Below are 12,335 nucleotides of genomic sequence, written 5' to 3'. Positions count from 1 at the left end.
TGATGCTTTGGTGGCCTGTCTTATCTTTCTAACGTGGAGATGCACTCCTTAGGGGCCAGGATGGTTCCCCAGGATGCATGCTCTTTGTTATGGATCTTCTGTGTTTAACTCTCTGTCAGTACCAACTATAAACGCTTTACATCAGGCATCACCAGCGCCCTTGTTAAAAATGCTAATTCTCAGTTCTTTTTCCTATAGAGGCTGAATCAATAGATTCTGGAGCCCAGGAATCTGTGTTTTTAACAAGCACTCGGAGGATTCTTTTGGTAAAGCAAACTTGGAAAACACTAGATTAAATAATCTCTTAAATCCATTTTGGCCCTAAACGTCAGCAGCAGAGTGCAGTAGGAAGGGCCCTGAATGGGCAGTAAGGAGCCAGGTTCTAGGCCTTACTCTGCAGTTCACAGGCATCTGGTTCTGTCACTGGTGGGTACCAGTTCTCACCTTTGGTCCTGCTAATAACCCAGAAGGGAAGAAGGCTGTAGAGTAGACAGGAGTTTTCACCCTCCTGCGATCACCTTTCTGGACATGTAATTCAGGAGGGACCAGTCCCTGGAAAAGGACATCATGCTTGGTAAAGTAGAGGGTCAGCGAAAAAGAGGAAGATCCTCAACAAGATGGATTGACACAGTGGCTGCAACAATGGGCTCAAACACAGCAATGATTGTGAGGACGGCGCAGGACCGGGCAGTGTTTTCATTCTGTTGTACATAAGGTCACTGTGAATCAGAACGGACTTATTGGCACCTAACAACAACAACAGCAATCAAGGTTTCAGAAAGAATAGGGGACTTAGGACAAATGGAAGTGATAACAGACCTGAGAAACCACAGGACCTGAGCATCCCTCTGGGGCTTTCTCTTCCATGGGATTAGCAGGAAGGTGTGGGTCTCAGAAGCCCTCATTACAGACACAGGAAGACTTAGGCCCAAAGACTTCCAAAAATGTGCTCAAAACACCCAGCTGACTATAGAAGAAGGCAGGAACCCAGCTCTCCCTGCCTGCACTCATTTCACTGTTGGAGTGCTTGGCAGAACTGACATGTTTTCTTGGGGCTTGGGGGAAAGAACCTGATGGTAACCTGATGGTAGCATTTTTCCTTCACGGAGTGAGGTTGGAGTGCCAGTGTCCTGAATTCCTGAAAATTCTCTCATGTGGCCTGGGATCTTCACATTTTGCCTGGATTTGCTCAGCCTATTGCTGAACCGGAGTGGACTCGATGGCAACCGGTTTGGTTTTTGGTCTTTATTACTGTCAGAGATAGTGGGGGTCTGGGGAGGTGGGAAAGGCTGAGGGAAGTGGTGAATGGAGGAAGTGAGAAAGGCTAGACTGAAAGCGGAAGATGTGCAGGGTCTCTCAAAATGTGGGCGCTTCAAGAGCTGGATCCAGAGAGATGGCCTAGTTTATCAAGACCTCACAGCTGACCGGTGTAAAGCAGGGCTAGACCCCAGCTCCTCTCTCCCAACCGAAGATAAGAAAAAGGGCAGAGTGCGAGGGGAGGTCTGTCTTTGCAGAAGCTTTTTAGAATTTCGCTGTCTCTGGGAAACTCAAAGACTCAACCAAATCCCTAAAACACTAAGCCCGATCATTTCATCCACGTGGCCCAAGAAAAAGCCAAAAAAAAGGGGGCGGGAGGAACAGTCACCCGTCCCGCCCCTGTTGGGAGGAAAGGATTTGCCCAGAGTGCAAACTCCAGACACAGTGGCCAGGGCGCGGCCGGGAGGGAGCCCGATTGAGAAAGCACTGTTACCGCAAAGCCGCTTTGCGGCGAGCCCTTCGCCCGCCCGCGCTGCCGCTGGAGTCGGGGCGCACCTGGCCCTTTAAGGGCGGAGAAATGCTCTGTCTCTTTAAGGCAGGTCCTGGTGGTTTCTGTTTTCTGAAGGAAGTGACGGGGGGTGGGATTGAATGAAAAGTGCAAAACAGAGTCTCTGAGCGCCGCAGTCGGGGGCCTCGGCCGCGGCCGAGCTGTACCGGGGGCGAGCCAGCCCCGCTAGCGCCGTCTCCAGCTTGGAGCTGCCTGGGGACGCGGCTGAGTTCAGCCCACGTGCGTCCACGCCACGTCGCGGGGGGAACCCCGTAGCCGAGCCCCCGGGATAGCGATCCCGGGCGACCCGAAGTAGCCACCAAGTTCGGGCGAAGTTTGGCAGCGCCTCTCTTCACCCCCACGCGGCGTGCCGGGGCCGCGGAGGGCGGCGGCGGCCCCCTGGGATGCGCCCTCCCGGCCGCCGCGGGGTCTCCACGGCGCCCCCGGCGCTACTGCTGCTGCCGCTGCTAGTGCCGCTGCTGGGGGCGCCGCGCGGCGTGGGCGCGGGGGCTGGTGCGCAGGCTGAGTTGCGGGTCCGCGTGCGGCTGCCCGACGGCCAGGTGACAGAGGAGAGCCTGCAGGCGGACAGCGACGCCGACAGCATCAACCTGGAGCTGCGCAAGCCCGACGGTACCCTTGTCTCCTTCACCGCCGATTTTAAGAAGGTGAGGCACCCGCGTTTGCCGCCCGGGGTCTCAGTAGCGCCGAAGCCTTCAGACGGAAGACTAAGGCCGGGACAGGGGCGCGGCTTGCCCCAGGTCATGCTAGCCGCTTCTCGGCCGTTCTTCGCCCCAACTCCCCAGCGCCCAGGGCACCGCCTTTTCATTCTCCCCACGAGACTTCTCTGCGCCCCTCTCTAATCACTTCAACCTCCAGCCTTTCACCTCTTTACCCTGGGTGCCCTAGCCCCTGCCCACTGCTTGACTCGCCTCTTTTCCTCTAGCTCTCCCAGAGCCTTCGGGGGGGGGGGGTGCTGAACGCCCTTCGAAAGAGTTAACTAAATAACCCGACTCCCTTCTTACAGTCATTTCTGTGTGCTCTAGGGGGGATAATTCTGGCCTAGGAATCAGAGGGCGTGCCTGGGTTTTTACTGTTGCTATGTGATCTTGGGCAATTCCCTTTCCTTCTCTGGACTTTATTTCCCACTTCTGTACGGGGCAATTAGGTGGCTCCCAGCCTCCCAGCTGAGGTATCCCAGTCTATGAACCATCTCTCCCTCTGGTTCACTTTCCTGGCTGGCGAGGTGGGGTTTCTGGGCAGAGCTGACTGTCCTTGGACCCTCCCAAGCTGAGGAGAGCTGCCTTTCCTCTTTGGCCTGGAAGATTGGGAATCTTTGCAGGAGGAGGACCTAGGGAGAGGCACCTGGTGAGGTCTCCTGGCTCTGGGACAGGTACCACTTCTTACCTGCCTGAAAGGAGAGCTGGCTAACTGCCATGTTTAGGCCCAGATTGCAGGGAGCGGGCAGAGGCCAGGCTATACTCAAAAGTGTGTGTGTGTATGTTGTGGAAGGTAAGCCTGGCCCCTGAAGGGTGGAAGAAGAGTGGGCTTGCTGGGGGTTTAGCAGGAAATGGGCCTGGAAGGGTGATAAGTGACTAACAGTGACCTAGAAGCAGGAATACTGGAGGAAAAGAAGGGGGGTGAGGTTTAGGTATTCAGAGGGAGTCCCCACTCTCCCCACCCAGCCCCTCTCCTGATATAAAGCCGCCTTGTGAGGCTCTGGAGTCCCTGGGTGATGCAGACAGTTAACACTTAACTCGCTCAGCTGCTAACAAAAAGGTTGGAGGTGTGAGTCCACCCAGAGGCACCTCAGAAGAAAGCCCTGGCAATCTACTTCCAAATAATCAGCCATTGAAAACCCTATGGAGCACAGTTCTACTCTGACACATACGGGTTCGCCATGAGTTGGACTCGACTCAGTGCCAGCTGGTTTGTTTGTGAGTGTCTGTCTCTGGGGGAGGGGAGAGGTGAGACAGATTAGATAGCTGGGCGGCTGGGGAAGCCCAGGGCCTGTGGGACTGTTTCCTGAGCCACCTTTCTGTCCTCTCAGAGACTGGGAGATTGAGGGGGAGGACAGAGTTTGGGGGGTCAGCTAGGACCCAGTGACATTGGCATAGATAGCATGGGTGGAAGAGATCCCGTGGACGGTAGGGGTAGGGCATGAGGCCTGACTGTTGATTTGTCCCAAGATCACTGAGTTGTCCCTGACGTGGGATGTAGGTGGACTGGGGAGTTGGGGGCAATCACAGATGGAAAGACTTGTGGCCCTTCCTTACTCAGCAGGCCTAAGTTAGGATCTCAGATTCATCTAGGAGTGGAATTGAGTTTGTGTGTGGAGAGAGGGAAGCTGACAGGGCTAGAAAACCCCCTGCTTCCCCACCTAAACTTCAGGGGAATTTCGTCAATTGTGTTCTTTTCCTGGAAAAACCATATTAGAGGCTGGATCCCTCAGGAGGCAGTGATCTAATCTTCCCTCTAACCTTCCGTCCAAGCCCTTTGTCCTTGAGAGTGAACCTCAGGCCAGGCTGTGAGTCTCCCACCTTCCTGCCCACTGACAATCCTCCTATGGCCCCACTGGAATCCTGGAGAGAGATTTTCCATCCTGGCATCAGGGTAGGGCTGAGGTTTTATAGCCTCTGGCTGCGGTAAGGAGTTCTTTACAGTTGTGCCCTGAAGGGAGAGGAGAGGGAGAGTCCAGGCGGCAGGGCCGTGGGAATGGGGGAGTGGGGTTAGGGTTGAAGTTGTGGTGGAGGGCTACTGCCCAGTTAGAGAATCCATTTGGAGCTGACTGCAATAGGCTGATTTTAATCCCAGCAGTGGTTCAGACTTCTGGGTTTCTGAAGTCTGCTTTTCAGCTTAGCCTCTGACCCAGAAGCTGGCATTTCACACCTGCCCCTGGCATCTCCAATTTCATTGACAAGGGAGGGAGTTAGGAGTGGAAGGTGCGGGAAGGGCACCAACTCCATCTCCAGGTTTGTCCATTACCCTGGTGCATGATGGAGTTGGGGAATGCTGGTCTCAGGGAACAGCCTAATACCACCTCCTTGCCTACAACCCTCTGCCTATACTGATCATAGCAGTTTCTATACTTGCATTCTCTCTTCCTTATCTGCTCAGTTCTCAGGGCCTCATGCCTCATAGTCTTTGGCAGATTTCCACAAGAAGGTTCTATGTAGAAGTAATGACTTTTCCTGTAGAAAAAAGACCTGGAAGTTATATTTGGTTTCATGTACCTAACCCATTTGGAGAGGTTCGGGATAAGTCCCTAGTCCACTTGGAAATAGTAATGCCTGCATTTTATCACCTTTGGGAGAGATGGTCCATACTCTGAAATTAGACATACCTGATTCACCATGCATTAGCTGGTTAACTCTGGGCAAGCTACTTGATCTCTGCAAGCCTTCATTTTTCCATCTGTAAAACGGGGATAATAATAGGACCAATCCCATGGTTACTGTAAGAACTAAACAAGGTAATGCACGTGAAGTACTTAATATACAGCAGGTATTGTGTTAAATGCTCAAAAACACAAGCCATTAGCTTTTCTTATTGTGGCTCACATAGATTGCAGCAAGGATCCTCCCTGCTAAGCTTGAACTCAAAGAGGTTTAATGATGGACTCAAAGTCACAGAGAAAAGTCGGCGCTGAGCCAGGAGGAGCCTTGAGTCGCTCATCGTAGCCTTCTTAAAGCTCCGGAATTGTTGGCCAGCCCTTCAGCTGGGAGTAGTCTTCCTTCCGACAGTCTACCCCAGGCAGCACCAAATCCCCTTGTACTGGAAGGGTGGCACAAACAGTTTGCTCTCGTTGGCAGTTTGAACCTACCCAGTGGTGCCACGGGAGAAAGGCCTGGCACTTTGCTTCCATGAAAATTACAGCCAAGAAAACTTTATAGAGGAATTCTACTCTGTAACACATGGGGTCACCGTGAGTCAGCATTGGCTCAATGGCAATGGGTTTGGTTTTTTGGAGAAGGAATGAGGCCCTCTGGCTGGCTGATCTCACCACCCAGCCTCTCCCTCCGTACCCTTCCACCCTCCCTCTTTGCTTCTGCCACAAGGCAGGCTTCTAACATGGTCTGACTCTCCCCACACTGCCACATGGTCCTGAAGCCAGTAGAGCAATAATACCAATCGCTGTAGGATGCCTAGCCTGGACCCCAGGCGAGGGTTACAGACTCCACAAGTTAGTGCGGACTCACTACCAGATGGTTGGCGTGCATTACAGGAAGCTCTGCTGATGATCAGACAGGTTGAGTGTGGCTCTAAAAGAAATGGCAGAGCACAGTGGTGCCCAGACTTTGCTGTACATTAGAATCACCTTGGAGCTTTGAGAACTCCGGGTGGCTGGGCTGCCCTCCATACCAATTACATCACAGGGAGAAAGGTGGGAGCTGGGCACCAGGGTTTTTAAAGATTCCCTGGTGATTCCAAGGTGTAACGCAGTTTGGGAACGACTGGCATAGCCACTCCAGGGAAGGGGAGGGGAACTGGGGGAAGGACCAGGTGAGGTTGTTAAATGAAGGTAGAGCCCAAACTCACTCATATATATGAAACCTGTCATTCTCTCTACAATAACCCTAATGTGTTTTAAGTGTGTGTACTTTAACTGTAATTCTACATGCCCTCTGTACAAGAACTCTAATTCATAATACACACCCAATAGGCAATACTCTTCTTTATAATCCAAATGCTGTATATGTAATTATATCTGTATGCACATAATCATTAGGCGTATCAAGTAACAGGTACATCACCGTCCTCAGCCTCTAACCTGGCTTTTGGTCTGACAGCCCTCTTGGTCTCCAGCCCTCCCCCCTAAGCTGGTATCCCTGTCCAAGCTCTCTTTCCCCTCTATTACCCAGTCTGAGTGTCCAAAAGCTGGGGAGGGGATGAGTCACATTCCAGGCAGCCTGGTGTGAAGCTGACCGAACGGAGAGGGCAGGGCTGAAAGATAAAGGGAACGGTGGGTGGACCAGGAGAGGGAAAGAAGGAGACATGGACTCCAGAAGTGTAGAGGGAGAGGATGGAGAGGGCCAACAGCTGGAGTCTTGGAGGGAATAACCCAGATAAGAGGAGCCGTACGGCAGTGGATGTTGGGTCAGGGTCACTCTGAAGGGATGAGGACCCAGGGAGACTGAAGACTTGAGCCCTGCCCGGGGCACCGATAGGTGAATGGGATCCAGAGGGAGTAACAGCCCAGAGAACGCCAGTGTCCTACCTTGGAGACTTAGTCTGGGGAGAGGGGGCACATAGGAAACAGCTGGGAGGTGTAGTCAGTGAAGACGTGGAATGTGCAGTTGGCCATGTTGCTGCCTGAGGCTGTTTATTCCAAAGGGATATCACATCCTCTGGATTTCAATCAGGAGAAGCTTTTAGGGCCCCGTCTATCCTATCCTGTCTATATTCGATCCCCTACGGTTTGGTAGAGGAGTCCTGGTGGCGTAGAGTTTAAGAGCTCGGCTGCTAACCGAAAAGTCAGCAGTTCAAATCCACCAGCTGCTCCTTGGAAACCCTGTGGGGTAGTTCTCCTCTGTCCTGTAGGGTCACTATGGGCTGGAATCGACTTGATGGCACCTAACAACAACAACAACCATTTGGCGATTTGGCATGAAGGCTGTGTTGCATGGAACGTCTTCTTGAGAACAGAGGACAGTAGAAGTGCTTTCAGGGAAGTCCCAGACCTTTCCAGAGTGCAGACCATTTCCTCAGGGGAGTTTGGGAGAAGTCACCGGGAGGCACGATCAGGCTTACATCCATGGGGCCTGTGGGTCTAACACCAGCCCTTCTGCTACAACCAAGGAATCCTGGAGGGTCTGAGACTGGATTCAGATGTGCCCCCTGGAGTTTGGCAAGCGTCTCCCACCCTTGAATGCCCAGGTGGAATCTGATCCAAAGACACTGGTTCAGGCAGTGAAGACCACCACCCGGGGACAAGTGAGGGGCCTGCTGAAAATTTGGTGGGGAGAGGTAGAGGTGGGCTTCTTACAGTCACATCCTGTTAGTTGCTTTCACACACACGGCCTTGTTTGATCCTCACTACTACCATGAGGGTAGTACAAACAGTTAGTGTACTTGGCTGCTAACCTAAAGGTTGGAAGTTTGAGTCTACCCACAGGTGTCTCGGAAGAAAGGTCAGGTGATCTCTGTACAAAAAACAGCCACTGAAAACCCTATAAAGCATAGTTCTACTCTGACACACATAGGGTTGTCATGAGTTGGAATTGATTTGATGGCAACTGGTTTGGCTTTTTCTGGTTATCACCATAAGGCAAATGTTGCCTTCTTTTTGCAGGTGTGCAAACTGACACTCAGCTGTGCAGTGAGTTTGATTTGATCAAACAGCTAATGATTAGGACCCAGGGAATGTTCACTGTCTCCCACCTGTCTGTGCTCCCATGACATGTGGGTGGGCTCCTTGCAGAAGGGACAGGAAGCCAGAATAGGGGAGGGGAAAGGTAAGAAGGAGGCTGGAAGGAACCTCAGCACCCAGGAATAAATCTGCCGAGAAACTCTCCCCTGCACATACTTGGGTTAGGAAAGAAAATACTTAGGCAGAGGCCCTTCCCCACAAGCTAATAACTCAGGGTGGGTTTGGAGTATTGATTGTTTGGCAACTTTGTATCTGAGGCTCTTACCCTCCTCCCCATGGCCTCTGGAGAGACAGAGGACTGTTTTTAAAAGGTCTACTGATACCAGGGGCAATTTTTAAAAGACCTCACAGATACCACTGAGCATGCCCTGGTACATTTTCTCTGCCATTTACTCGCTGTGTGACTTGGCAAGCCATTTGACCTCTCTGAGCCCCATGCTTTTGCCTACAGACCAGGACAATAGCATGAGATTTGAAGGCCTGTTGAGAGAAGTGAATAAGAGGACTTTTGCAAAGCAGAGTGCCTGGCCCTTAGTTAGTGCTCAGTAAATGCCTTTTCCTCCTCCCCATCCCAACTGGAGGCCAGCGTAGGCATGTGAGAAGTAAACTACCAGTGCCGGGCAGAGCCGGATTCAGACCCTCCATGCCAGGTCTCCTTCCTCGTGCTGGGAAAGCATATTGTTTCAGCTGCCTTTTTTCTACTCTAGGGACCAAAGCATCATTAGGAGCTCCCATCCTTTAAGTTGGCAAGTGTTTAAGTGGCTGCCACTGAGGATTCAGATAAAGGGTAGGAGCTGGGAGACTGGGAATCTGGGTGAGAGGGAAGTATGGAGCCCCCACTTAGTAGCCCTGAGTCAGCAGGACTCTGGGACACAGCTGATCCATGTAAAGCTTCACATTTTTCCCCAGGCCAGCCAGACAGTGGCGGTGACCTTTGGGATTTGGCTGACAGAACGCTAGGGGCTCTGGGGGAGGGTTGGGGGTAGTCCATAGGGGGCATGCTCCTGGCTGATGCACTGATGTACTAATGCCTCATAACAAGAAGCCTCTGTCCAGGGCCTAGCCCTAAGGGTCTGCCAAAACAAAAAGAAATACCAAACCAGTTGCCGTCGAGTTGATTCCAACTCATGACTACTCCGTGTGTGTCAGAGCAGAACTTTGCTCCACAGGGTTTTCAGTGGCTGATTTTTCAGAAATAGAGTGCCAGGCTTTCCTTCCAAGGCACCTCTGGGTGGGTTCGAACTGCCAACCTTTTGGTTAATAGCCAAGCGCTTAACCATTTGCGCCACCCAGATCCTCCAGAGATCTCGTAATAAGGGTGGCCTGAGCTCCAGGGCACTGCTGGAAATGAGCTTGGCCTGGCTTTTGGTGGACTGTACCCATACTGTTTCTGCTGGAGGGACTGGGCGGAGCAGCCAAGGTGCTTCTGTGTCCTCAGTGGGGCAGCCAGCCTGGGGTTAGGAAGGCATTGATTCCTGGCCACTCTCCAGGCTGCCCCTCCCCCTCCCCAGCCCAGTGAAGCTGGCCCCTTCTCTCACCATAAAGCAGTCTCAGCCAGGAGCAGAGGAATAAATGTTTAGACTGGCTCAGGCTGGACCTCAGAATCACAAGCTCTGGCGTGATGGGAAGGAGAACAAGATGGCAGAGGAAACTCTCGGGAGAGCGCCGGTTGTCCAGGAGCAAAGCGGGGGCAAGCTGCTGGTTGTCCAGGAGCAAAGGGGGAACAGGAGTGGTTGGGGTGGGGCAAGCTGCTGGTTGTCCAGGAGCAAAGGGGGAACAGGAGTGGTTGGGGTGGGGCAAGCTGCTGGTTGTCCAGGAGCAAAGGGGGACAGGAGTGGTTGGGGTGGGGCAAGCTGCTGGTTGTCCAGGAGCAAAGGGGGACAGGAGGAGGTGGGGGTAGTAGGCAAGCTGCTGGTTGTCCAGGAGCAAAGGGGGGACAGGAATGGTTGGGATGGGGGGCAAGCTGCTGGTGGTCCAGGAACAAAGCAGGGGACAGGAGGAGTTGGGGTGGGGATAAGCTGCTTCCTGAGGGCTCTGGAGAGAAGGCCTCCAGCTTGGGCTCTACAACCAACATGGTGGGCTGGGAGAGGGGCATTGAGGGAAGGAGCAGCTCTGCCATCTGGCCTCCATAGTTTTGGATTACCCCTATTGTGGATTGCTGGGCTGGCAGCAAGGTCTGAGACAGGGGAGGCTCAGCACTCCCTGCCCCCAGAAAGGGCTTTCTGGATGAGAGGGCTGAGGAAGGTCACGTAGAGTGGTGGAAGCTAGGAGCTGGTGATGGGGAAGACACAGGGAGTGGGAGGGAGCAAAGGGGCAGAGAGCAAGAGAGGGGGTTTGCCGGGCTGGAGCTGAGGTAATGTGAGTATGAGGGGATGTGTGTGAAACAGTATGGGGGAGAGAGGCAATTGGTGTGTATGATGACTGAAGGAAGATGTGTGTGACATTATGTGGGAGGAGAGTTGTTAAGACTGTTAGGAGAAAGGGTATGTGTGGTGAGACAGAGCATGAGATGCTGTGTATGTGTCTGGGGGAATTCAGTGAGGGAGAAATGGTGTGGGAGATGTGTGTGACATAAGGAGAGGTGTGTGAGAGTCTGGGAGAAGATATGTTTGTAAGACTGTCTCTGAGAGATACCGCACGTGACTCTAAGAGAAAGAGGGTGAGGTAGAAGCCCCACGGAGAGACTGAGGATTCCTGTGGTACAGTGAGGGAGGAAATGTGCACAGATGAGCATCTGTGTGAAGCAGAACGAGAATGTGCAACTGAGCCGCAGTGTGAGGAGAGGGGGCGTGAGACTGGGAGCAACTGTGTGAAAGAGAACTTGTTTGAGAAACAGCAAGTATGTGTGGAAGATTACGGGCATGTGGTCTGTGAATGGGGGCGAGCAGGTGTCAGTCTGTGTGTCACTTAGGATTAGAGTTAGCTCTGAGTAACGTAAAACCGCAAATACCACTGGCTTGAGCAAAAGAGAAGTTTGTTTCCCTCTTTACAGTCTTATCTAAGTTTGGAAGTCATAGGCCAGGGCTGGCATGACAGCTTCACATCATCAGGGATCCAGGGGGCACCTTCTGAAATGTTGCTTCAGCATCCTTAGCATGTGGTTTCCACTTCAGGGTCAAAGATGGCTGCTCAAGCTCCAGCCGCGTACAGCATGCAGGAAGGAGGAAGGGACAAAGAAAGGCACGACCCTTCCTCTTAAGGACAGTGCTGCTTCTATCCATTTGGCAATAATTTAGTCATGTGGCCATGCCTCATTACAACAGAGAGTAGGAAATACCTTTATTCCAGGTGTCAAATAAAAATTGGGGTTTCTGTGACTAAGGAAGAAGGACAGAATGGACACTTGGGAGCTGCTAGCATTTTCTGTCCTGGCCTGTGAGAGTACAAGGCAGTGGGGATGGGCAGTGGAAGACAGCATACAGGGCTTGGCACAGGATGTCTGCTGTCAGAAGTGCAGAGGGCTGGGTCCCATGCTTTCTCCAGAGCTGCTCTCTACTATCTTTTCACATGTTCACTCAGAGCCCCAGAACAGCTGACCCAGGGCAGCCTTCTCTGTGAAATGCAGTGGATCTCAAAAAAATGGCACGGCAGGGAGTGGGCACCGAGAAGGCTAGAAGATCTTGGCAAGGGCTAAGGTGGGAGCTTGGAAGAGCATAGTATCACTGGACTGAGAGTAAGGAGATGTGGGATTCCGGTTGGGCTCTGCAGCAAGCAGTGCGACTTGTTTTTTTATCCAACCTGCCACTTTCTGTCTCTTTATTGGTGCACTTAGTCCATTTACATTCAGCGTAATTATTGATAGGTATGAGTTTAGTGCTGTCATTTGGATGCTTTTTTTTGTGTGTTCTTCACAGTTTCTTTGTTCCATTTAATTTTCTGTGCCGAGTCGTTTTTCTCTATGTATTTTCTTTTCATCTTTTTCATTGTTGTTGATTTTGTGTTTGCTGAGTCTTTATATTGTTCTAGTTTTTTATTTTGACTTGTAGGATTGTTAGTTTCCTTTGTGGTTACCTTAATATTTACCCCGATTTTTCTAAGTTTATACCAGTCTTTTATTTTTTTATATCACCTTGACTTCTCCATATGAAAAATCTATGTGTACATTTTTTAAGTCCCTCTTTTTTGTTTTAATGTTGTCATCTTTTACATATTGACATCTGTTTC

General features: G+C 51.8%; 1 protein-coding gene across 1 annotated transcript in view; it reads left to right on the top strand.

Moving 5' to 3' along the window:
• Positions 1–1,923: 1,923 nt before the first annotated feature.
• The window catches only part of LOC101358345 (POU domain, class 2, transcription factor 3), a 143,444-nt gene continuing 133,032 nt past the window's right edge, over positions 1,924–12,335 (top strand). The window contains exon 1 of the mRNA XM_012558190.2: positions 1,924–2,469. Coding sequence (XP_012413644.2) covers positions 2,209–2,469 — 261 coding nt within the window. The 5' untranslated portion in view covers positions 1,924–2,208. The remainder of the gene's footprint in view (positions 2,470–12,335) is intronic.

The sequence above is a fragment of the Trichechus manatus genome, unplaced genomic scaffold (genome assembly GCF_000243295.1).
Source record: "Trichechus manatus latirostris isolate Lorelei unplaced genomic scaffold, TriManLat1.0 scaffold00143, whole genome shotgun sequence".
NCBI lineage: Eukaryota > Metazoa > Chordata > Mammalia > Sirenia > Trichechidae > Trichechus > Trichechus manatus.
Note: the sequence above shows the minus strand (reverse complement) of the source record. Positions and strands in the feature narration are given on the sequence as shown.